General features: G+C 40.3%; 2 protein-coding genes across 2 annotated transcripts in view; one reads left to right on the plus strand and one right to left on the minus strand.

Annotated features, from left to right (window-relative positions):
- Nucleotides 1-23025, plus strand: part of LOC110047186 (uncharacterized) — a 69323-nt gene extending 46298 nt beyond the window's left edge. Inside the window, exons 25-46 of the mRNA XM_089291325.1 lie at nt 105-310; nt 1734-2003; nt 2371-2418; nt 2992-3134; nt 3455-3793; nt 4846-4946; nt 5085-5177; nt 5259-5785; nt 6503-6721; nt 6874-7206; nt 7726-7983; nt 8586-8785; nt 9331-9667; nt 10335-10460; nt 11111-11236; nt 13295-13417; nt 18869-18994; nt 19330-19455; nt 19868-19986; nt 20562-20659; nt 21073-21486; nt 22042-23025. Of these exons, the coding sequence (XP_089147451.1) occupies nt 105-310; nt 1734-2003; nt 2371-2418; nt 2992-3134; nt 3455-3793; nt 4846-4946; nt 5085-5177; nt 5259-5785; nt 6503-6721; nt 6874-7206; nt 7726-7983; nt 8586-8785; nt 9331-9667; nt 10335-10460; nt 11111-11236; nt 13295-13417; nt 18869-18994; nt 19330-19455; nt 19868-19986; nt 20562-20659; nt 21073-21486; nt 22042-22147 (4438 nt within the window). The 3' untranslated portion in view covers nt 22148-23025. The remainder of the gene's footprint in view (nt 1-104; nt 311-1733; nt 2004-2370; nt 2419-2991; nt 3135-3454; nt 3794-4845; nt 4947-5084; nt 5178-5258; nt 5786-6502; nt 6722-6873; nt 7207-7725; nt 7984-8585; nt 8786-9330; nt 9668-10334; nt 10461-11110; nt 11237-13294; nt 13418-18868; nt 18995-19329; nt 19456-19867; nt 19987-20561; nt 20660-21072; nt 21487-22041) is intronic.
- On the minus strand, nt 16705-17667 carry LOC149110853 (uncharacterized). The gene has a single exon (XM_089291326.1). It carries the CDS (start codon nt 17644-17646, stop codon nt 16720-16722), a length of 927 nt encoding a protein of 308 aa, XP_089147452.1. The 5' UTR covers nt 17647-17667; the 3' UTR covers nt 16705-16719.
- Nucleotides 23026-27212: the final 4187 nt, after the last annotated feature.

The following is a 27212-nucleotide window of genomic DNA, read 5'->3' on the forward strand; positions in this document are numbered from 1 at the left end:
AAAGTCCCTTATCTTCAGGTTCCAAATCGCCCATAAATGTCGGTCTCGGTGATATTAGATTGTACGTCATAGGAGCATTGTATTGTTCTCGGTTGCTGTTTCAGGAATTTCAAGAATGACTACATCCTAGCTGGAACATTGTCCAATGTTGGGCGTACTATTCCGTATTGCGGAAACAGGAATCCGTTTGCTTTAATCATTGAAGCCAACTCTTCCAACCCAGCAGCAGTGCAGTTCCAATCCAATGTCGACTCAGTAGAGCAAGGATTCAGCGCCAGTTATTTTGCTGTAGACAAGACTCCAAAGATTTGTAAGTACCTTGAATAATCAAATAGAGCTATCTCTAAAGAATTGTGATATACTTGTGAGAAAAAAATAATTGGTTCGAAGCAAGTCTGACCCGGCGTTTCGTCTCGGCCAAGAGTCTCTTCAGAGACCTTTCAGAATTCAAGGAGCAAACTAGTCCCGTTCGCAAATTCAAGATATTGCAATCTGGCTTTCTATCGCAAAAGGATTCCCGATCGCACGCTCATAAGTTCATCCATTTATTTTATACATTATGATTAAATAGTTCAGATAGCCAACGGTAACAGTACCTCAATTCAATGGTCTTTTATAAGTCATCTGGAAAGCTCTTTTGTGCTGAGTTGATTTAGTTTCTAAAACCACAATTCCATTTTAGCTACGTGCACTTCACAACTAGCCAGTTCACTGACATGTCCACTCTTCGAATTCGGTTTGACTTGTTAATAAGTCAAGATATCAATTGCTGGTTTTCAGTGTCACGCAAATCAAAATAGATCAAAATAAAAATCAAAACCGGTCAATAGATAAAGTCCAGAATCTGGGAAATGAAAGAAGGTAAATATGCAAAGACTCTCGCCAAAATTCTGGTCACAGCAGTTTTTATTATGCGAGATATGCGGAGACTTTTTTTACCCAGATTTATAGAGATTTGTATGGAGACGCCATGCTGGTGCCCATCCGTATGGGCACCAACATGGCGGCCGGAAACCAACAGAAACATCTATCACTGAGGTTTGCTACAAAAGCGTGAATTTATCCCTCGAGGAACTCTAAACCATTAAAATAATACTTTTTCTAAGAAATGAATTGTTCAGATAGCCAAGTTCCCCGAAATAAGTGACTTTTTTGACCATCATGACAGCTCTCTAGGCCGTCATGCACATGCCGCGTCACGCAAAAGCTTCGAAATTCAAGCGTAGTGTATCACAAAACCAAGAACTCATTCGGAGCGAAAGTTTGCATGATTGTTAGTTTTCAGCTACTCTGATACATCATTTAAGTTAAATCTCAGGAAGGTCAATAGTTTTGTAGTTCGAATTTTGGTGACGTCATGTGAAAACCAGTTATAAAGTATTCTAAACAATGACCAGGATAATGAAATCAATAAATTCTTCTTATAAGTTGGTACTCGGAAACGCTTTGAGCACAAATATTTTTTTTCATTTATTTATCATGATTTACAATATACATAACCAGTAAATAACACTTCAATTACGCAGAAAAAAAATTATCAAATGGCGAGGAAACCTAATTCAGTACCCAGAGGAGCACATTGTTCGAAAACTGTCTGTTTCCAATGGTTGACTCCTCTATAAGAGACCGCATGGCTAAGAAGCGTTATGAAATGAAAAACACTTAAGTTGCTGATGTAAATAAGGTTTATGGGAAGTTTATTTATTAATTTATTTTATTTTTGTAAATTCTAGCTGTCAGTATTGTCGATGGAAGTATCACCGGCCACGAAGTCACTTTAACATTGCCCCCCTTTGCTGATGCCAATCCGATTGAGAATTACATTGTGCTCTACAAGCCCGCGTTGAATGGGAAGCGCGAATGGAAATTCGAAAGGAGTGAAAATACACAAATCACACTACGGTCACTGAAGGGACTAACTAACTACAAAGTAATGGCATTGGGATATACGTCAAACAAAGATACTTATGGAAGTCAAGAAATTACCTTTGAAACGTTAGAGGGTATGTAACACGTTTTAAGAGCTTTACCTTACGGACCTCAGTGGGCAGGGGTAAAAATTTTACGAGATTATAAGTTGTTAGACCTAAACTCTTATCAGTTTTGTTGGAGAACACCTACCCTAAGATATATCCGTGTTTTCTCTGAGAAAGGAAAGAGGTTAATCTTCCAAGGACGGCATAATAGCTTGATACTGATACTTTATACTGGAGCAACAGGGCTTGTTAGACCTCCAGCTTAAACAGCTAATAAGTCGAGTCGAGCCAAAGAAAACATAAAATCTAACTAAAAGAAATTGCATTTGTACATGTAATAACTTCAATTTTGTGTGATGTAATAACTTATTCATTTCCGATCCTTTTCCTTTAGCAACAGGGCCAGAAACGACCTCTGCGTCAATAACTACTCCAACGCCAGGTTAGCATACATGCGTAAGGGAGAATAAATTGGATATTAATATTAGAACGGAATATCCAATCCTGTCCAGGTCCAGTCATGCCCCAAAGAGACACGGCTGAGTTATAGTCAGTGGCTCAGTGATACTGTTTTGTAAAGACAACCTGGCTGGTCTCAAAAACTAGCCTAAGGTTATTATTAACAGAAATACTTGGGGTAAAATAAAATTTACCCGATATGTATCTCGCAGAAATAAGATAGAGACCAGCATTTTTATGCAATCGTGCGCTGTCCCGGGTCAAAGGCTATATTTTTGTACGATCTCATTTATACGGTGGGAGATTTCAAGAGGGGACCGTCTGTCGTGCTCAACTTTTGCTCTTTTGTGGTTAATTTGGGAAGGCAAAAAAGTTAAAAGTTTGGGAAAATTCTAAATACGTAACAACTGACTAACGACTAGAGTATGATAAATATATAAATTTGTTTGTTTGTTTGTGTTTTTTTAGTGATACCTTAGCGTTTACTGTCGTAGCGAAGGTGTTAATGTATTGGGAAGGAATTCAACTTTATTGATTGTAGATGATGTTTCCTTAGAACCGATTACCCTGATGTACCCTTTTGGAGATACTGCCGGGGATTCTGTTATTGCATTCGACATCAGCAGAAAGAAGTGTTTCAGGATAAATATCCCTGACGGAGGAATGGCATTCTTTGGTAAACGACATAGGAAACTCCATGTAAGTTTTGTAGCTCGTTCAACCACAAATAGCCCTCAATATTGTTTTTTACGATAACTGCAGAAATTCTCGCCCGCTCTTTGGCTAATTTTCATTGTCAATAAGCCGACAGACACATGATTTCTCATGATCACTTGTCACCTTCAAGCTAGAATGAATATCGAGGAGGAACAAATCAACAGACTCAGACGTAATACGCAAACGATGATTTACTCAGACTACTAGTCCACCCACGAAGTTGTGGTGTAAATAAAGTACATGTATGGATTATCAAATCAGATAAATGTACATTATTTTACTACACTTGTTTCATTCTACAGCTTTGTCCCAATGGCGTAGTCCAGTTTGAAAGTGAACGTTTCAACCGATGGCCTTACAAATTTGGTCAAAGATACTGGCTGAAATACGATCCAATTCTGGCACCTTACTGGAGCAACATAGACCTCGTAGACTCGTTTGTCACTGGACCTTCCAAGGTATTTTATCAGATATACTCCGACTCCATCCCAGGCGCAAACACAACGTTAAGTATGGCAACAGCAGACGTCATGAAGCTTCTTTCGAGACCTCTTCCAACGAATTTTAGTGCATCTTGGGTTCTTGTTGTTACCTGGGAAAATCTCCGTCCTAGGGAACATACAGCAGCTTCACAAAATTTGGTGAGATATGTAAAATATTCTTTTGAATGATGCAACTTTTAACAGATATATGAGACACTAGCGATTAATTAATGTTCTCTACCAATTAATGGCACCGATCGTTTGCATGGTTCTCACAGTGGTAACAAAATGTCATTAATCAATTAATCAATAAACAAACAATCAATCAAAGAAACAGGAAATTGCGCGGAAATAACTGACTGACTGACCGACTAACCGACTGACTGACTGACTGACTGACTGACTGAGGCTGACTGACGGACGGACGGACGGACTGACTGACTGACCGACTGGCTGACTGACTGACTCACTGATTGACTGACTCACTGACTCACTGACTCACTGACTCACTGACTCACTGACTCACTGACTCACTGACTCACTGACTCACTGACTCACTGACTCACTGACTCACTGACTCACTGACTCACTGACTCACTGACTCACTGACTCACTGACTCACTGACTCACTGACTCACTGACTCACTGACTCACTGACTCAGTGACTCACTGATTCACTGACTCACTGACTCACTGACTAACTGGCTCACTGACTCACTGACTGTGACTGTGACAACTTTTGAGAAATGATAAACAAAATCTATTTACTTTTTCTTTCTAATATTTATTTCTCTCGAAGATATTAGCTAACAAGCTACTCTGTAAATTCGAGGTTAAATAAAGTATATGTATGTATGTATATATGTATGTATGTACTGACTCACTGACTCACTGACTGACTCACGGACTCACTGACTGTCTCACTGACTGGATGAAATGATCACGCCATCGATTAATAAGGTTTGTCATCATCTTGGATTGTTTTTCAAATATCTTACCTTAGCCTTAAACGCTTGAAATGTAAAATATTCTTTTAAATTCTCAAAAGTTGGCCTTAAACACTTGAAATGAAGGCGGGTCTTATTCTAACTGAATATCCTATTGAGTTCCAAATTTTGTTTTTCATTTCTCAAAAGTTGTACCAAATAGACCAGACATGCTTCATTTTTTGTATATTATTTTTTCAATGGAGGTTTCTCTCTCTATTTCAGCTAAACACGTTTCAGGCGGTCATTATTACCGACGGAGTTTACGCCTTTGTCATGTTTAACTACCCTAAAGATGGCATACAGTGGTCCGCCCCAACTAGTGTGTAAGTACCATTTTTTAATTACCATTACAAATGTTAAACGTTTTGTGTTATCCTTGATTTACCCGCATTCTCATTTCTTTATTTCGTTTTCATATTGTTTCCATTTCTTCATTCTTGGATAACTTTCTTTTAATTCAGGTCCAATTATATACACTACACGAACTATAGAGGTCTTCCTGTCATGGGCTGGAATGCTGGAGACGACACTGGGAACTTGTTTAACTATAAAAGGTTGGTAGGTTCGTTTTCAATGATGGGCTTTTACGAAAAATTCTGATAATGTTCACGGTTCTCTAATTATTCAACTTACAGATCAGAAACAGTTGGGATGGAAAGCATCGACAGTCTGCCAGGAAACACAGCTATCATTGGAAAGTGGTTCTTCAGACTTGAGAATTCAAAAGGAGAACAAGACGCCATTCAGAAGTGCCTTCGCTGGTTTAACAATCAGCCAGACCCTTCCTCGTACAGGGATGCTGTTGAGCCATGTCCTTGCACTCTGAGGCAAGCTTTCTTCGACGAGCGATTTCAGTGGACTACACCAGAAGCACCATTCACCTACTGTGTATATACCAGGTTTCCCTCTGCAGCCAACAGAGGTCGACAGTGCTGTTACCACACCAGGTTTGACGGCCGGTTTGGTGCTCTGATCGTTGGCTACCCCAATGGAGGAGTTATTCACCAGTATCATAAGCTGGCTTCGAGATCACTTGCACTAAAACATCAATTCAGTGACGTCTTGGGCCTTAAATATTGCTGCGTGCAGTCCAAACTATGTCAACGATTTTATAGAAAGCGACCATCAGAAGGATGCGAGAACTACCTTCCCCCAGTGTGGAGTAAGTTGCAGTTTTTTTTTTTGTTTGTTTGTTTTTTTTTCAGTGGACCGCTGGGCTAAATACTGTTTGTAAAACATGAATCAAAAGGACAAACTGCGACTGTGGGAAGATGCAGTAGCAAGTGCTCAGTCTTCGAACGTCATGAGGCCAAAATTTGAAGAACACTTAATTACTCGGATAGGGAGGACACTAAAACCATGAACACTTGACATCCTTTTTATGCATTTGTTTGCGGATGACTGCACAATGAGGGCTCTTGACTCAACAAAAAAAGACAAGCATATTTACGCCATAAAAATGATGAAATTGATGAATAAATAAGTAAAAAGTATCCTCCTGCTTGTGGGAAGAGGCCTTATTAGACAATAATGAGAAAAAAAGTGCACAAAAAATGTTAATTAAGTGTTCATGGTTAGATTGTCTTCACTGAAAGTATTTGCCTAATTTGTACAAAAATATTATTATATAACCTCTATAGTCGAATAAATATAATGGCAGTGTTTTTCCTAACTCGCCAGCCTTTAGTTGCCTTCGCGTAGACGTCTACTCTTTCATTTCACGCGGCGTTAGTTCAGCAGACGTCCTGCACGCTGGCCAAACCTTGGGAACCTGTCCTTAATAGTCAAATGTTTGTCATCTCGGAACTAGTACTCGTTCTGGAAACATCATCGGTGAAATGTTATATTTTAAGTGACAGGCGTATGTTATTTTCCATAGGCTGGTTATGGGGTGATCCTCATTTCGTCACCCTAGATGGTAGAAACTACACCTTCAATGGCCTTGGAGAGTATACAATGGTCAACGCGAAAAATGGACACTTTGAGCTACAAGCACGAACAAAACTTGCCAAAGGAGGAGGAAGGGCAACCGTTTTTGCTTCAGCAGTAGCGAAAGAAGTGAACACAAGCGCTGTACAGGTGGCTCTGAAGGACGGAGGTTAGTGTCGATGCACCATGTAGGGTGTAATTAATTGATAGATTGATTAGGTAATTAATTAGTTAATTAATTATTTTGTATCTGAGTATTATTTTAACTCTTTTTTTTTTTTTTTTAACTTAATCTTACATGCGCGTGTTTTTCACTTTTAGGAGGTTTGATTGTGTTGGTCGATGGAGAAGCGTTTCAAGGTTTCGACAGTTTAACCAACGTCAGTGTGAACCTGAATGGCTCTGTGGCAGTATCACGTCCGGAAAACAGTTCCTTCCTTGTGACGTTTCCGTCTGGAATATCTGTGACAGTGACGGAGGTACAAGAGTCACTCTCCATAGTCTTTGCTGCTCCTGTGTCATTTAAAGGTTACACAAAAGGCCTTTTAGGAACTTGGAATGATGACCCACTGGATGATTTCCTGAGACCCGATGGTACCACACTGGCGCATAACGCCACAGGAAGAGAAATTCACAATTATTTTGGACAGAAATGTAAGTAAAGTTATTTGACTGAGTATAGTTTGGTGTTCCAGAAGGAAAATGTAGTACTAACTACGAATTGGCTTTTTCAGAAATATGCTTTAAAGGGTTAATCTCTCATCCAAATACAGGATGTAGTTCTGTTTTAACGTCCTCTAGTTTTTGAACAAATCTGTTCATTAGGGGCATTTCACAGTTTTTCAATTATACGGCTTCCGTTCTTTTTGTTTTCCTTTTTTGTCACAGTACATACACAATGCAGCAAAATAATATTACTTACATGTAAGGCTACAAAGGCAGATTCACCGCGGATGCCAAATTAACAGGAAATTTTGTATTTTTCCACCATTATGGGTGATTAATATGCGTGATTGTAAATCATATTGCGTTCATGTTTGTAAAATATGTGAACTCGGTGAACTCGTGTAAATGTACAAACTACAAACTGCTAATCAGAAAACAAATCTCCCTTTTATTTATTTCAATAAAAGATGTTGACTTATACCTAAGTGGAATGGTTTCCCTTTTCAGGGCAAGTTATGTTTAACACATCCCTATTCACTTACAATCCTGGAGAAGATGTTAACACATTCAAGAATGAGTCATTCGAGCCAATTTTCCTGGATGAAAATATCACTTTTGCAAATGACGCTTTAAGGCAGCAAGCAGAGGCTATTTGCCAAGGAGATGTCAACTGCTTGTTCGACATAGCCTCTACAGGAGACACGGCAGTTGGAGAGAGTACCAAACAAATATCTGTGCAGCTGGAAAGTGAATCGGAAGAATTACGTAAGTTAAAACTATATCTTGAAACGAAGATATGAATGGGGCTTAGCTGACAACTGAATTTTACCCGCGTCAACTGAGGAATCTGCCGATTTTTAGGTTATGATTGAGAACTGAATTTGTAAATTTTACTAATTGCTGAAGGATGGGTTGAAACGGTCTGATAACAGAGAAAAAGCCGAAATTTTAGCTGATATAAGTGAGATTCCAGCAAACCCAACCAGACCCTCTAAAACATATACACGTAAGCCATTTTTTCCAAGTTATTAAAAAATTTCCCAAAATCTTAACATCTTAACAATGCTCATTCCTTGATTGGATAAGACCTTTTGTGAAATTTCAAATAATTTTAGAGTTTTGATATTATGACGTGCTTCAATAAATGTATATTGCATTGCCACGATGAAAAAGTGTAATAAAATCGATAGAGGAGCATAGCCGTGGCAAGCGACGAGGAAAAAAAAAAAAGAAGGGGGGGGGGGGGAGTTCAGGGTGAGAGAGAGTATCCCGTGTTATAAAAGCAACCCGGTAGTCCTTTCAGAAAATATTTACAAAACTGAAGTATGGCACCACTGCGTGTATTCCTACACTTTTTGCTCTTTTAGATAATTTCCCACCCAAGATTCTCTCTGGGCCTTCCGAACTTAATTTGACTGTCAACACAACGGTCAGCATAACTGTCACTGCAGAAGATACCAACGGTGATCCCATGACCTTCAATGTCTCCGGAAGTCCACCGAAAGGTGCCAAATTAGCAACTAATGTATCGTCCGTGACGCTGACTTGGAACGTAACCACCGAAGAGGTAACTACTCAAAACTGAAGTGGTAGTAAAAAGGCTACAAACGTTCATCATCGCAATGTTAAAGATTTTTTTCTTTTTATGACAGTAATGATGATGATGATGATGATGATGATGATGATGATGATGATTGGGCAATACACGACAGTAGTGCCTGCGTTTATTGCTCCATTTTAGATCGTACGCGTTCTGCCGTTAGTTAATACGTGGGTCCTATTTTGGGTGCGACGTTTTACTCTCTTCAACTCCCCTTCGCCGGCATGTTTCATTTCATCTCCCTAACTTATTTAATAAGAGCTATGCGTTGATAAAAAAAAATACATCGCGTGACCAATAACATAAACGTCGATGGAAATCCCATATTCAATAACTCTTATTAGCGCTGTCAAATGGTTTATTTATGTGATTCCTAAAATTTAATAGACGGTCATCAGCGGGGGAGTAACCATGCACATGTAGCTGTATACCCAAGATTCAAGTTATAGGTTAAGAATAATTTTTAGAGCTGGAATCTTTTGAAATGTCGTTTTTTTTCTTATTTTTTACAGATTGACATAGAGTTTGTGGTAGCTGATGATTCCAAGCAAGCTACCGTACTGCGACCAGTAATAAACGTTTGCGCTTGTCACAATCAAGGAACGTGTGTACCTATAGATGAAAATTACGCAGATAACAGTGGTGCAAGGTTCAATGTACTTTCGTGTGTGTGTCAATATGGTTATACTGGCACATTTTGCGAGGCGGACCTAGATGCATGCGAGGAAAATTTCCAACCATGCTATCCGGGGGTCCAGTGCATCGATTTAAAGCCACCTGCTAACGAGTCAGGCTTCGTTTGTGGTCCTTGTCCGGATGGGTTGATAGGAGATGGAGTCGAATGTACAGGTAACGGATGGCAATTTCCCTCGCCACCTGCGCCCTCCCCCCCCCCCCACCCCCCCCCCCCCCCGACCCCCTTCTCCTCGCCCGATCAAGGTGTTTTTGAAATGGGTTTGATTTAGGGATACGAATGGTCCTTCAAAAACCTTGGGTCTGTACGAAATTTTTTCATCGTTTTCTTAGCGGTTATGTACCTGTGTGTCGCGCTTGAAATTAAAACTCTAAAGCTGCGGTCTTGCCAAGAAGAACGCTAGTCGCGACTTAACTTGTTTCTTTATCCATCGCGGAAACTTCGATGGTTTTCGCCGTAACAACCACATTTTGCCATACCCGTGAAACCAAATATCGAATTTTTCTGTGTTCATTTTTCTAGTTTATTTTAATAGTATGTGACGTCACAGTACATCACAAACGGCAAATCATCTCATCTGCAAGAGAAAGTTGAGAGATATTTACTGAAAGTAAAGCAAAATTATTTTGATATGTCTTATGAAAACGAGAATTGAAGGAACCCTTGAAGATGGAATTGGGACCCCAACATTACCATGTCACGACTTACAGTTGCACTGTGTATAGTCGATGAACGCTCCACTTTTCACAACTCAAACCCCATAGCTAATCATTTAATTGTTGTACATATGTAGAAGTTCATGTTGTGTTTAAAACGCTTCAGATATTGACGAATGTGCGACCAATAACGGAGGCTGTGGACAAAACTGCTTGAACAATCACGGATCATTTGAGTGTGACTGCGATGCTGGATACCTTCTAAACCCTCTGGACAAGAAGAGTTGTGATGGTGAGCATATATTGCAGCTGTTTAGAAAGATCGATTCATTGTTATACTATCCTCTGCTCTGCTCTGCTCTGCTCTACTCTACTCTATACTACGCAACTCTAATCTAATCTACTCTACTCTGCTGTACTCTGCTCTGCTCTGCTCTGCTCTGCTCTGCTCTGCTCTGCTCTGCTCTGCTCTGCTCTGCTCTGCTCTGCTCTGCTCTGCTCTGCTCTGCTCTGCGTTGCGCTGCGCTGCTCTGCGCTGCTCTGCTCTGCTCTGCTCTGCTCTGCTCTGCTCTGCTCTGCTCTGCTCTGCTCTGCTCTGCTCTGCTCTGCTCTGCTCTGCTCTGCTCTGCTCTGCTCTGCTCTGCTCTGCTCTGCTCTCCTCTCCTCTCCTCTCCTCTGATTTGCGCTGCTCTGCTCTGCTCCGCTCCATAAAAGTACTGTTCTGATCATTACCCAAACTGGCTGGCGAACTCAAATACTTATTAGTGATGTTACGCGGTGGAAGACGCTTCAGATCATACTACATTTTAAATGTTAACAATTAAGTTATATATTCTTCTTCTTCTTCTTCTTCTTCTTCTTCTTCTTCTATTTTATTTCCTCTTTCCTTTTTTCCATTCAAGTTAAGGTAACATACCTACTCACCCTGATCTCTTATTGCAGACATAGATGAATGCAGGTCTGGGAGAGGAGGCTGTATGCAGATTTGCGAGAATACAGAGGGTTCATACAACTGCAAATGTGATGCAGAATTTAAAGTGGAACCCACTAATCCAAAGAATTGCGTAGGTGAGTTCTGTTAAAAAGTATTGAACGGCATCGTAAAGAGCAAAGGTTCACATGTTACCTTACAAAGAAAAATATACTTGACAATACCAAGAAATTATAATCTCTTGACAATACTAGAATCGCGAGAGAACTGGACGCCAGCGCACCCCTCGCGTTTCGCATTCACTTTTGTTTTCTTTTGTTTTGTTTTCTTTCTTTCTTTTTTTTTTTTTTTTTTTTTTTTTTTTTTTTTTTTCGCGTGCTTTGAAAAGCCAAAATAGAGAGGCGGTAAACAGTCTAGACAATATTCGTTTTTAATTTTATGTTCTGTTAAAAGATTAAACTTGTAATACTTGGATTAACAAATAAAGAAACCTAAGCCGTGTATTACACTGATAAAACTCGACGGGCATTTCAGAACACGAGGGAAATGTGGAAAACACGAGCCGCAGGCGAGTGTTTTCTACATTTCTCGAGTGTTCTCAAATGTCCGGAGTGTTTTATCACATTGTAATACACGGCTCAGGCTTCTTCATTTGCTTTATGATATAGAGGTAATGTCGCGAAAAACAATAAAACACGCCTTTTCTATGTTCTATTTAAGCAATAGACCACTCTTTCTATGGGTTTACTGGGGAAATAAACCACGCAGGATGTTGGGACAACACGAGAAAAGCTTGCAAATCACGAGCCGTTAGGCGAGTGATTTACAGGCTTTTCGAGTGTTCTCCCAACATCCCAGGTGGTTTATTGCGCCGGTAAACCCATAGAAAGAGTGGTCTATCGCTTTTATGTAATAACTATGGAAAAAGCTTGTCAATGAGAAGGAAATTTATTGTACTTTCGTGATCAAGTTGCTTATTCTCATCAAATTCATGACATGACGCGACAAACCAATCACAGTGACTGAAAGAATGAAAGCACAGACTGGGCGCCGGACACGAAATCCGCAGAGCAAAGCGACGAAAACATTTCACTCCAAGATTTAAGAAAGGAAAGGAAAAGGTTATCGGTGAAAGGCAAAAATAATATTAATTAACTCAAAAGTATTCTGACGGGGAAATGCAGGGATTCGTAGGTGGAATCGGTGATCACGAAAGTAAAAGGCTGTACGAAAAGTTTGCAAGTTTGCCAAAGTTCATGAGCTCGGCGAAGTGATTCAATGCATTGTTTAACGATAACTTTCTAAAGTTTTGCGAACGGAATAAAGGTTAGTTACAGAAACACTGCGATATGAAAACTATTGCTTGAAAGCTAAGCTTATGGAAACCAGATTCATTTATCGTGTTATGCATGCATGCATTGAATTTAAACTTAAAATTTCTGATAGAAAGAAATCTTTTCCCTGCTTTTTTAACACCCCAAATTGATCAGTCAAGCCCAGCTGACTCCGTCCTCCACAGGCCATGGGAAGCACCGAAAAAAGGGTTTAAAACTTCCTCAATTTTAATCTCAAGCGTAACCGGAGTCGACGTAAAATTTTTGCCGTGGAAAAAACAGATAAAGCTTTATATGACGACCAGCTTCTGGTCCTTTTTTTTTCCTTGAAAAAATGCTATGTTGAATGAAAAGATATTCGTGTTATTGATATCTCAGCCAGTGAAACGCAAAACTGATTATTACTTTTGTTATCGAAAGAGTTCGGAGTTCTCTAATTCCCGCGTAGAGCTGCCATAGATCGGTAACCGTGGTTTACCGGTACAATAAAACATAGGTTTAGCAACTGCATTGACCAATCAGAGTGTGCTTAGTATTTCAGTTATTTTATATACTCTGAAAAAAAAACATGGGTTTTTGACCAATCAGAGCGCGCGCAGAGTCCTATCTATATTATAAATGAAAATTAAAAAATGCCACACAGTTAACAGTGATGGCTATATTGGGCTCGATAGACACTGTTTAATTATAAACAGAGTTTATTGCCATTACAGGGTTATCAAGAACCATTTCCGACCATTTGTGACAGTTTGCAATGCGTTCGGTACGCTACTTCACTTAACAGGTCTTCCGGAATGGATATAATAGAAAAAAAATCATTACAAAATAAATATTCTCCTTTAATTTTTTTTTTTTTTTTAGCCAAGTACCCTTGTCAAGAAAATTCCATTGGCTGCGACGACATCTGCCTCTTATCTGATGGAAAGGAAAAGTGTGCTTGCAATAACGGATATGCTTTACAACAGGATGGAAAAACATGCAAAGGTAGTGTCACGTTCCACAACCGATGGAACTGGATTATTGCAATGAACGGATACGACACACGAATTTAATCTAGAAGTCCGCCATGCTGCTTTAATAATCAACTTCCCAACTTACATTGCGCGCTTAAGTATATTATGTATGATGCACCGAAATGTACCTTACAAACACTACATCCCTTCCTTTTTCAGTATAACCACTATGATCTTAAGGAAATGTCAACACAATTGAAAGTCAACTAAAAACCTAGTACGACTTAAACTCACAAAACGGCTGGCCATAAAAATTATTAATTCTCCTCTTTTGAACTGTAACAGTCAATAATGACATCAAGTCATAACAAAGTTTCTAACAATACCATTCAAGTCAAAACAGAGTCCTTAACAATGACACTCAGGTCATAACAAAGTCTTTAAATCTTTCCGGCAGTTTCCTAGCCCTTGCTGGTCTCGTCATAACCGGGCTGCTCAGGTTTTCTCGTTCTGCTTCCGGTTCTACAGGATCAGCAACATCAAGCAATGGAGTTGTTTCCTCGGGATTCTGTGATGCTTCCTCGAACTTCTTTATATGGGTTGTGTTTCGCATAAGTTGAACGCCTTCTGGTGATTCAACGACAACACTGTTCCCAGTTTTGGTTACAACATCATAAGGCTCAGAAGCAAATGGTGTTGACAACTTGTTTTTGCGCTCTTGTTTTACTAAGACTTTGTCACCTGGAGCTAGGTCTGACTCCTGGGCACTCCTCTTCTTGTCTGCATAGTGTTTAGCTTTGGCTTTCATTTCGCCATCTCGGTCTCGCATCTCACTCTCTATGCTCTCCTCTCTCAATTCAGGTAATTTAGTACGCATCTTCCTGCCAAACAAGAGTTCTGCTGGACTCACACCTGTGGTAGTATGAGGGGTTGACCTATATGCTACCAAATACTTGCGAACTTCCTTCTTCCATTCTTTTCCCTCAGCTTGAGCTATTTTCATTCTCTTGAGGAGGGACTTGTTTTGTTTTTCCACCTCGCCGTTCGCTTGTGGCCACAATGGTGTGGTCTTCCTGTGCTCTATGCCGTTATCCTCCAAATACCGCTCAAACACTTCTGATCCGAACTGTGGACCATTGTCGCTTCGAAGTGATTGAGTAGTCCATGTGTGGTGAAGATTTTATCCAAACACTCTATGACCTTCTCTGATGTTGTCGAACGCATGACTTCCACTTCATAGTACCTGCTGAAGTAATCAACGATGACTAAGACATTCTCCTGATGGTAATGGGCCTAACAGGTCTATGGCCAAATCTTGCCATGGGCTACTTGGTAATGGGGTTGACTTGATTGGCTCTGGGTTTGCCGGACTGCTTACAAGCTGACAGCCATGACAGGTTCTGCAAAACTTCTCGGCGTCCTTGTCAATCCCAGGCCACCATACCTTTGATCGCAATCTCTGCTTCATACTGACAATTCCTGGATGTCCTTCATGGGCAAGGCTCAGTACTCGAGGTCTCAACTTGCTCGGAATGACAATCCTGGTACCTCGAAGAATTAACTTGCCAATAACACACAGTTCGCCACATACTGGTATGTACTGCTTGTGCTGATCACCTTTCCAGTTTCAATCTTTAATGTGCTGACGCAATTCCACGAACTCTCTGTCCTTTGATGAGGCTTCTTCAATTTCACGTGTTGTCATCGCTTGAGGAGTGGCAGTTACTGCGACAAACCTGACAAATTCATCTGACACCTTGTGCGCTGATGAAGATTCTGCTTGCTCGTTCGCATGCAGTAAGCGTGACAACGGATCGGCAATATTCTGCTCTCCAGGTAGGTATTTGACTTGGAACTTGTATGGCTGTAATCGCAAGATCCATCTTTCGATTCGTGCACACGGCTTCGATCTGCTTGAGTAGATTGTTTCCAACGGTTTGTGATCGGTGTACAGTTCAAATTCAATGCCGTAAAGGTACACATGGAATCGTTCACATGCCCATACAACAGCCAAGGCTTCTTTTTCCGTTTGCGAATAAGGCTTTTCCTCATCGCTTAGATTTTTGCTTACGTAACTAATGACTCTTTTCCTGCCTTGCTGCTCCTGGATGAGGATCGCACCGAGGCCTACCGGGCTTGCGCCTGCTATGATTAGTGTCTTGGCATTTTTATCAAAGTAACCAAGAGTTTCTGCACTTGATAGCCTCCTCTTAGGCTCACTGAATGCGTTCTTCTGCTCTTCTCCAAACTCGAAACGGACACCCTTTTTGGTTAATCTGCGCAATGGCTCTCCGATCGTAACAAAGTCCGGAATGAAACGAGCATTGTAGTTTGCCAGTCCCAGAAAGCTTCTGACTTCTGATGCGCTCTGCGGTTCTCTTGCATCAACGATCCCTTTTACCTTGTCTTCCGCAGGGCCAATACCATTGTCGCTTAACACCAGTCCCATAAACACCATCTGGGTCATGTGGAACCTGCACTTCTCTGCATTCAGCGTGAGATTCTTCTCTTTCAGCCTCTCCAAAACTCGCTGCAATCATCTGTTATGTTCTTCAGTTTTCTTCCCATGAATAATGATATCATCTGAGATGTTGGCAACACCTTCACAGCCTTGCAATGATTGCTGAATGACATGCTGGTACACTTCTGGAGCTGAGCTTATCCCAAACATAAGTCGCTTGTACTGGTATAGACCACAATGTGTAATGAACGTTGTGATACTTCTGGAATCTGGATGAAGTTCTAATTGGTGATAACCCCATTTTAAATCCAGTTTACTAATACTGTGCTTTGGTTGAGGTTTTGGAGCACTTCGTCCACTGTGGGTATGGGATAACGTTCTCTGATAATGGCTTCATTAGCCCTTCACATGTCTACACAAAGGCGTATTTCGTCATTCTGCCTTGGGACTACTACAACTGGACTAACCCACGGGGTCGGGCCCTCTACCGGTTCAATTATGTCCATGGCTACCAGTTCTTCAATCTTTTCCTTAACCTTGTCTCGAAGACTAAATAGGGTGCGCCTGACTGGTTGCGCCACAGGAGGTACATCCGGATTCACATGCAACTTAACTTGGTAATTCTTTAACTTTCCCACCCCTTCAAAGATTTCTTTGTAATCGGACATGATTGTCTCACTAGATGTCACAGTGCAGATCCGGGTTCCTAATTTCAACACGCCTGGCTGTATGGCAATTTCTCTTCCAAGCAGTGCCGCCCCTTCACCATTAATAACGACAAATTCGGCTTCGGTTTCTTTTCCCTCTACTCTTGCCAGTGCTAAGAATGTTCCTAGAACGTTCAGCGGCTGTTTACTGCCATACGCATAAAGCTACTTATCACTCTTTCTCGACACACACTTAATCTTGTCTTGCTTTAACTTTGACCACAGGTTTTTGTCAATCACATTGGTGCTCGCACCCGAATCAATCAGCATTGCAACTACAACTCCGCCCACAGTCACATCTATTTTCTCAGGAGGTGTAGCAGAATTCACAGTAAATGCATACTCATCTTCATCTCTTTCACTTCCCACATACCTGACTGACTTCTTCTTTTTCTTTCCTTTTGTCTTCTCCTCCCGTCTAGGTTTGGGAAGTTTGGCTGTTTTCGTTCTACACTGCGAACCAAAATGGTCAGCTCCTCCACACTTATAGCAAGTTTTTCCTTTCGCAGGGCATTCAGAGTCTCGTCCAAAATGTCCTACTTTTCCACATCTGTAGCATGCTCGCTTTACAGACTCCTTCTCTTTGTCTTCCTGCTTGTCGCGGACCAAATTCACATCCTTTCTGCCTTCCATATTCTCCAGCTGTGATTGAACTCGCTCGTGATTTGCTGCCGTCGAAGGTAACAGCTCTAAGGTTAATTTCTCACCTCTTTCCAGTAGTTTCTTCCTTAATTCATGTGATTTACATCTCTGCACGACTTGATTACGAATCTGGTTTTCGGCTTGTTCGCCGTAGTCACAGTCCTTGACCACTTGCCTCAATCGCGTCACGAACTGAGCCACAGTTTCGCCGTCCTGTTGTTCCATGCTGCAGAACAGGTGATTGTGGTAAGTCGAATTTACCTTTGGAATGAAATAATCGTTTAAAACCTTCACCGCTTTTTCGTAATCTTTCGCCTCGCCTGTGTCCGTCAACGTTTCGAAAATTTCTTGAACAGCTTCGCCAGCAGAACGAAGGAGTAAAGCTCTCCTCTGGATTTTATTATCCGCTTTATCCACTTCGATGAGCAGGCCTTTGCTGTCGGCATGCATCGAGAAACTTTTCAACCAACGCTGCCATCGCCTTCCCACACATGAAGGTTCACCATGTGGGTCGGTTTTACACTCGTCAAATCGTCTATCTTTATTGACGCCATGATCTGGGCAGTTGCAACTTCAATCCTCGTCGCCAGATGTCACGTTCCACAACCGATGGAACTGGATTATTGCAATGAACGGATACGACACACGAATCCAATCTAGAAGTCCGCCATACTGCTTTAATAATCAACTTCCCAACTTACATTGCGCGCTTAAGTATATTATGCATGATGCACCGAAATGTACCTTACAAACACTACAGGTAGGTGGTGTGTTAATTAACCCTAGGATATACGAAGGAGGGAGGGGGGGCGGTGAATGCCTCCCCTTGTACTTTTTTAAATTTTGTCAAGAGGATTTTCTCTGGGCCACTATCCATTTCAGTAGCTTTTCGTTGAGATAATTTGCTGAAAATTGGTTTAAATCTTCCTAGTTATAGTGGTAGGAGATCTCACATGACAAGTGAGTTAAGGTTGAATGGTTGCGTATGAGCTGCGAAAGAATAAAGCTTATTAAAATGTAATATTGTAAGCTGTCAGAGCCATGTTCTGGGCCAGAATTACCATAAATCCTCGAATTAGCGCCAGGGGCGCTTATTTTAAATTTAGGAGAGGACGGAGGGCGCTTATTCGAGGGGGAGGGGCGCTAATTCGAGGATTTACGGTAGTTATAAAGTAACATAATGATATAGTGAGCATCCTTTACATGAGCTGTCGAAAAGGGTATTTTTTGTGTAAAACTTTAAATTTTCGGGGTAAAAACGAGAAGTACAGTGGAAAAAGTAAAAAATCTTAATAAGTCCGCCATGTTGGATGACGTCACTGGCCCATAGCAGCGCATACGCATAACATTAACATCATCTTTTAAACGAAATAGCAAGCTATCTACGAAAAGTAAACTTTCGATGTAGCCAACTCAACGAAACGAGGATCTCCAACTAACCACCCCCACCCCCACCCCCGCTCCTGCGAGATTGAAAACAATTTGAAAAAATACCAAAGAAAGCAAATTCTTCAAACAAGTGCACTTGCCAAAGTACCTGTATCTGACAACTCTGAAGCTAGATATAAAGGAACTCTAAAAGATATCTTTATTGAAATAAACGGAACAAATTTTTTTTTGTTAGACAGGGACTCTCTAAATAATTTTTTTTTCTTCCTTTTTTTTCTTTCAGATAAAGACGAGTGTCAAACTCGCGATTTGAACAGCTGCGTCCAACGATGTGATAATACCGACGGAGGCTATGTCTGCTCATGTGTGGATGGTTATGAACTCGATGCTGATGGCTTCACTTGCAACGGTAAATTACGATTGCAAGAAGCCTCATGTGCTACCCTTCAGAGTTTCAGATTAGATGAATGATCTGCTCTAATCAGACGGCTAGCGAAACCCTCTACGCCACTAAAACGCTATATTTTACAACAAATAATTTCTATCAATCCCTCCCCCCCCCCCCTTTCCCTTCTCCCAGCCCCTTCGTTTTGCTCTATAAGAACAAAAAAAAAAACGAAAAAGAAAAAGAAAAACGGTATGGTTATGATCGTAATCTCATTTGTGTAAAGGATGTTTTTTGGCCTGTCTAGAGCTGCCTCTGATTTCTGAACTCAATCAAATGCTATAATATCCTTACCACAGATATCGACGAGTGTTTGCTGTTCACCTATAAGTGCGAAGATGAATCCATGCAATGCGAAAACAAACCTGGCTCTTACAAGTGTGTTTGTGGGGAAGGACTGTATTGGATTGACAACAAATGCCAAGGTGAGTCCAATGCAATGAATAACACGAAAAAAAGCAAACTTTCTTGACACAATCGATGACGATAATTTGCTCTAAATACTAGGATTCGTCCACTTATTTCTCAGTGTTTTATATTTTATGTTTACTCGTGAAGATATCCATGCTGTCGTGTTTTATGTCTTTTTAATCGGTGAGGATGACGCCATTAACTGCTCGATTGAGTTTGTTCCCATTGTGTTGTCATATGTTTGTTAGTCGCACTCGACAAGACTTGCCTTAATCGCTAGATAAGGAAAGTGTATACCCCTTTGTGCATTCTTCATATCAGACGAACTAAACATGACTTGTAGTGTTCTGAGTTACTATGTTTAATAAACTTGTGTCAATATACAGAGACTAGTTTTTAAGTACATGTTTGTGTATTTGTCAAAAGGACTTGAAAAAGGAGCTGAACCTCCTCCACCTCCCCCTGCCGAAGAACCGCGAACACCATCCGACGAGGAGAGAAGCCAGTCTGTCGAGTTGGAGATACAGGGGTTAAATGTGTCTCAGGTTGGATAATATTTTCTCGTTTTTTTGTATGTATGGGTTGTTGACCAAGCGTGAGGTCAAGATAACTGGATATTGGCCAAGTTCATTTTTTTTTTTTTTTGCGTTTCTATGGGCTGAGACGGAGTCGAGGTACATAAACACGCAAAGGGTTTATTTTATGGAAAAGAACACTACTTTCTTCTTAGCCACAGTGTGTAATCCCGAATGGGCAAGATAGCGTCATCGTGCCCGCTCGAGTAGCCAATTACAGCGCAGAACTCGGTTCATCTTGCTCGCTCACGGAGCTAGCCATATAGTAAAATGATTTATTCACTGCTCCAGCGGAAGGGATGAAATCTGGATGCAGATGAAGCCCGTGTCCACAAAACGCTTCCCAAGCAGGCATATTCCTTAGCTGCAGTAAAACTGCATTGTAAGTTAGTTAAATTGTCGATTGTTTTTCACAATCCGGAACCTGAAATTGAAATTTGGGGTACTGAGTAAATAAAACGCTTCACGCCATATAATTGTCGCAGTCGTGACAGGTGCCCCATTTTAGAGATCTGTCTTGGATATTCTTTGCTATTCCTTTTCAGTGGAGCCAACCTCTACAAGAAGCATTCAAGGCTGCAGTTGCAACGGCAGCAACCAAGCACTGTTCAGAAACGGACGACTGCAGATCGACATCTACCAGGTACATTTTTCTGCTTTTGTTCGGCTCATCCATTCACTTTGATGTTTCTTCGTGCGTTCATCTGTAAATGCGTCTGCATTGTCTTTCATTCATTCGCTTTGTTCATATTTTTCCACGGTTATCACTTTTAAAAAAATCTTATTTAATTATGTGAGATCGTGGCTTTTGCATTGTTGATGTATTATTGCCGATTCCAAAGGAAGCAAAGTTTTGAGAGTACTGTTCATCCTCAGTGTTTAAACGTAGTCCCGAAAGAAACAGAGTAGCTCGGCTTGAATATTGGCAAAGAAAATCGTCTGCAAAAATGATCAGAAAAAATGAGAAAGAAAAAGAATCAGACAAAAGACAACAGAGAAATCACAGTGAATCGGTGATGTGGTAGTTCATGTTTTCTTTTTCTACCCCTTGTGCAGCGCTCGCCGTAAGAGAGCAGCTTCCTACATCATCTTCACAGAAGACCAAGTTCACATTCTTCCAGGCTACCCAAAACAGATTTCTACGAACCCTCTACTGGCAAGCTTAGCATTCTACTTGCAATTTCTACCCGGAACTTCCAATGTTGACGCCATCTCGAAAGACAACGTCGTTTCAATTGTTAAAGGGGCTATTGCAGACATTTCAAACTCCATTGATGGTAACATTTCGAGCGTGCGAACCTTCGTCGCTGAAACATCAACAGCGGTAACATCAACAGTAGCTCCATCTAAGCCCACTGAAAAAGACTCTAACAAGATGCCTTACATCATTGCGGGTTCCGTAGCCGGCGGGCTGTTGGTCATTATCATTACTGTTATAATCATATGGAAATGCAGTAACCCAAAAAACAGGTGGGACAAAACTGGTGATCTTTACAACATTTGTTACATTTACGAGAAATCAATCAATGAGAGATTTGACGATTTGATGCAGGCCTAATAACAATGCAATGATTTTTGTACAATTTTGTGAGGAGTGATGCTTCATGTCCTGTTAGGCTCGGAAGTCTTATGGTAATTACATTAGAATACGGGTAGATCCCTGGGTGGACCCATGAGCTATGCTCTTGGGCAATGCAAGTTAATTTTCTCTCGAAGTGCTTCTCTACACTTCAGGAAAGGAGTTAAAGTATAGATGAGCAGCGGCCCGATCAAATCAATTTAAATCACTTTATTAAAGTCAAAACGTGGGATGGGGTTGTATATTTATTATTATATTTTTTTTTATTATTTTGTATCTTCATCTTAGGGAACGAGAAAGGCGGGTCAAAATGCATCTTTTGACTATAAACTAAAATGTCTAAGGAGATATAGGTGCAAAGATGAACATGCATATGCTTAAAATTCTTACATCTTATTAGTTATGTAACATTCACTTTATTTTTCAATTTCGCATATGTTTTGCAGAATTCCCAAGCGCGTTACCCCTTCCCCGAGAGAAAAATCGAAGCTGGAAATGGAAGTCGTTGCTGGTTCTATCAATGATGGATACAACAAGGATCAGCCAATTTGAATGATTGATAACCATCCGAAGAAGCAATGCGTGTTTGTTAAAAGTAGAAAATAATGATAAAAGGTCGAACTTAATTAAGGTAGATATTCCGTCAGCATTGCGCGGCGTAATTTTATATAATAGCGTAATTTTTGTAATTTTATAAATTATACCGATAGCGGTGTGACCGACCATGTCCATTCTAATAGTCGCATTTCGAACGCGGATGTCTGTAAATTTAGATTTCATTATATACCCGTTGTCTCTCTCGCTCTGCAAGATTGTCAAATCAGGAGCCATGAACTCTACTGGGAGGAGATAATACTACAAGATTTTGCTAGGGAGATAAGTAATTGCTTCATTTAAATATATCCTCCCCTGTATTGGCATTATCGGACAATCTAGGCCATAATTTTAGTGTGTGTTAGTAATATCCTCCCCTACGTCCACTATAACCAATGACGCCCCATCTGACAACGACATCAGCTCGTTAGACAAGACAAATAAGACAAATCAAACAGACAAATCATAAAAACGATTAACGCCTTTAGTTTTATTTACTTGTTGTTTGTTAAGAATTTGGACATGTGTTATCTAGCTGTCAGTAAAACTTAACGCTTATTAATCAGTGTGTCAATGATTATGATATGACGATTTTTTACGTTTGTGTAGTATAACGATTAGCCAACCAGTTTTTCTCTCCGAAGAACACTCACGAACAAAAACAGTTGAAACTTTGCATTGCTTTTAGTTTAGCAGTTCACTGAGTCCCGGTCAGAGGTGAAGATAATTAACAAACTTTGTCGTTTAGAAGTTAGTCATAACAACAGCTTTGGAATAACATCACTTTCCCATTTATTGTTGCAAATGGCTAATAAAAGTCTCCCAAATAAAGTTAACTTTTTTGTTTGTCGTGATTCAGGGTACAGAGAATGCCCCCCCCCCCCCCCCCCGCCCAGACCCGGTCCCACGCTGTCCCCTTCTATATATTCATTATGCGGTCTCTCGTACCCCTGCATCCCTCAGGATTTTTTTAGCGCACCGTTCCCTCAGTCCTTCTATGTGGTGCAGACTCTTGGAAGGTTACGCAAATCATGACAGATGTATTGGAGATACAAGATTTTTTTGGAGAAATCTTCAGGATCTTCTGGCCGAGAATCATCTCCAACGAGGAACTTTACCTCAGAACTAACACCGCTATCAATTGAGATTAAAAGGGGGAGGTGGTGGTATCAGAATAGCTCCGAATACCATCCCCAGCCCCGTCAGAACCTAATACAATTAATGTACCCGTGCATTATAAATTATAAACTTTCAATGGCCAATAATTAACAGGTATCGGAATGTATGCTTTAACCCGTGTATAATTTATTAAAAAGTATAGCTAATATTATTGTCTGCCTAGAACCCGGCACACGTTGTTTGAAATATTGACTTGGGAAAGCAGAACTAAGCGCCACAGGATCGATGATTAATTTGGCTTTACTGATCGTTGCTATAACTTAGATGTACCTTGCACATTGAGCGACGACTCAACATATCTCCATGGGAAAAAGTTTTCCAAACATTGATATCATTAATAAGAGCTGAAAGATATCTAGATGCAATAATCATGTTGTACTTGATCTAATGTGTCTCATTTCCCTAAGCCTTTACTCTGGCCCTTTGTTTCATATTTTCTTGCAAACATTTAAGCAATACACTAAAGACTTTGTTTTTATTAGCGAAAGTTATGATCCAAACCGGCAGCTTGGAATGCACAGAAGAAGCGTAAGTGTTGCTCGAGGTGTCGCCGAGGGAAATTCTAGTTGCTTTTAGCACTCTCCAAATCTTCCTAGTGCATCATAACTTGTTGACACACAGCTAAAAGGATATATCGTCGCCAATGGAAAAATAAGTTCTCTCGCGAATCATATATTGCACTATGAGTCACGTATAACTTAGTTTGACGTAGTTTGATAAGGTCGCTTTGCCAGCAATTCAATGCTGTAAAAAAAAACTCGGCATTACAGTATCCAGGCACCTGCTAGCTATGTGATAGTGTACATCCATTTGGGCAGCTAAGTGGATTGCAACTGTAATCAAGGTCACGACTAAAAATATGATCTACCGTTTCAATGGTTCTGTCTGCGATTCTGCTTCTGTTTTTATTAGCCTAATCTACCAGACACGATAAGAGCTGTGCACAAGCTAACACTGGTAGACCGTTAAGCACCTTTGCCGCATACTGCTCTCAAATTCAAGCCGTGTTAAACAGACCGCTCTGAAAATCAAGTGATTAATTCAAGTACTTTTAGCAGTCTGTTTGTTACCGGCGGATTGAAGAATATTCACAGAAAGTAATGCATTAAAACATGCTGCGTTTCAGCATCACAAAGAAGTGTTAAAAAAAGAAATGGAAAAATAGAAAAGCAAAACTAAACAAAGCGAATCTAATGCTTACAAATACACTGACATAAACACAGACCACGATACTGTTTCTATATTTGCATCGTCGACCTCCGGCTAATTTTGAACTTTATCTGTCTCTTTATAGAACACATAACCTGAGGACAAGAGCATAACATACATTTTTAAACTCTTCATAACTGTGGATATTATGAAGCTTTCATCGTGAGTATTCTCCGTGATAGTACGTGCATGTGGCTGCAGTAAAATGATTTTTGGACCATAAAATTGACGATGATGATTATCTATGGAGAATTTGAATTTGTCCGGCTACGCGGTGATATTTATAGCTTGAGGGTATTGATCCAGAACTTTTCATAAAATTAGACCCGCCATTTTCGGCATATTTAAGGCCGATTACGCACCACCTTCTTGTTCTCACTTTGATACCCTGCGGTGGGTTCGCGGGCTTCTTTTCAATTTACAACGCTACATGAATAAATTATTTTAATGTCTGAGTGTGTGCATATTCGATCAAAACAGTTGCGTTAATCGGCTCACGAAGGAGCACTGAACCATATTTAGCAAATGCAAGCTTTTCACATGCATTGTGCACTTGTGTAAAAACCTGCATGATCGCCGTTAGGTGATGTGAACTACGATGACTTTCCAGTTGTACTTTAAAGTAGGCCTTCTAGTTTACTGGTTTCAATTCCAAGGTAAGAAAAACATTGATACTTAAGATACTAATCAAGATGAACTACAATGGTAACCAATGACCATTTAATTTTTCAACCTTCTCCATGTTTTAGTCTACATAAATGCGCTTTAAACACTTTCCGACAAAGATGACCACGCAAAAATGATGAAAACTTTCTTGCCTGCAGAATATTCTCGTTTTGCAACATCTCTCTATATTGTTGAAGGTGTTACGTGCATGTATGTACTGGGTAATAAGTGTCTCTGTGTGGCTTCAACTGACTCAATTTTGAACAACCGGTTATTTTGGCGGCTTTTAGCACGCCCACTGCAATGTGTATTTACGCTGTCGCGTAGCTTAATATGCGTAAATGTACATAATATATCTATCTGAACGGCTGGTGACTACTAAAACATGTTGAGCTTGATTCAACTTTTTTGTGACGCTGACAGCTGGCTCTTGGTTGTAGATCGGAGACAAGGATTAAATCAATATCTCCATCAATATCTCTAAATTTCTTCAACTTTGCAGTGTTTTGAAAGGACCAATAATGTTGATATATTAAAAAAAAAAAAAAAAAAAGAACGTGATACCGAAACACAAGATATAAAAAAGCGAGGAATCATCTCAAGGTCAGGAGATAAATAAATCAGTATAGTTTTTAGCGTAGTTCCCTTTATTCAGCTGTGCAGCTGTTCCATGTTAGAATAATACATTATTTGGCCTTCAGACAAGTCCCAATGGCAAATCATTCTCCAAATTGAGCACAAAGTGAAGTTGATATCATCTTAAATTTGCTAAACATAATCTCTGAAGCTAAAGAAAAGATTCTCGCAAGTTTGCATGGGCGGTCCATGCAGCAATTGCAAAGGAGCTTAATTAATTCTCCACGGCTCTTTTAAAACTTTCCGGACGGGCGGCATCTGTTGTCACTGTAGGGACCTTCTGAACAGTATCAGTGATAGACAGATAAAACTGAAAAGCACATTGAGATGTAGGGATACGCAAGATTTTCCTTCATAATTTGTTGTTCCCTTTCCATAACGAAACATCCTAAAAGTCTCCAGTACATGCATATACATAAACACCCATATAGATAAATGCGAATCGTGATCACCATGAACGGTAACCTGGTTACCAGATTGGGTTAAAATTTTGAATTTAAAATTTTTAGAGCGCTAGGAGCTGCGCTGTACTTTAGTGGTGGTTTGGAGAAATAAAATGTTCTGACGGCGTGACATTTTAATTTCAATCAACCTCGTAAAAAACCAGTGCTTTCAATCAGTTTTACCGAAGTGTCTCAGTCGTCACTGAAGACATTACCATGGAATTTCTAACTCATAATAAACCGTCCCACCCACCCCCCTCCCCCACCACCTACCTTGTTTCAGTTTTGATGGCTGTTCCTTAACTACCTGTTTTTTGCTCTAGGAACTTGCTTTATACTGCGCCACGAGCGAAGCTCAACAGAATCTGCTTGAAATAGTGAACAAATAAAAATGGTCCTTTTTTAACTTGGTTATTACCTTCCCCGATGCAACCTCTATTCGTGGAACATTGTATTCCTTGAAAACTTCGAATGAGTTCAATATCTCCTTAAGTAAAGGTTTTCCAAACATTGATGTGACTAAGACTTCACACCTTAGAAAATAGGGTCTGAAGGAATTGAAAGATGTAATAACCGTACACTATTTGTTACTTAATTTTTCCCGACCGTATCTTTTTTTCTTCCCTATCCTCTTGCAATAAGTTAGTCTAAATTCAATCAAAACCTCATAAGGGAGAGTTCTCATGTAAGCAGAAAATTGAAAGAAGGTAAGAGCTGCTCGAGTCTCGGCCAATGGCAACTCTAGCTTCTTAAGTGCTATCCAAATTTCCCAAGTGCATCGTGTCTCAAAGATAGCACGGCTAAAGCGTAAATGAATCCAAGACAACGACCACTTACACAGAAACAAAAATATTTATCTCGCCAAACGAAGTTCATCATAGAATTCTGAA

The sequence above is a fragment of the Orbicella faveolata genome, unplaced genomic scaffold, assembly GCF_042242905.1.
Source record: "Orbicella faveolata isolate gen_17 unplaced genomic scaffold, um_ofav_v1 contig_24, whole genome shotgun sequence".
Taxonomy (NCBI): domain Eukaryota; kingdom Metazoa; phylum Cnidaria; class Anthozoa; order Scleractinia; family Merulinidae; genus Orbicella; species Orbicella faveolata.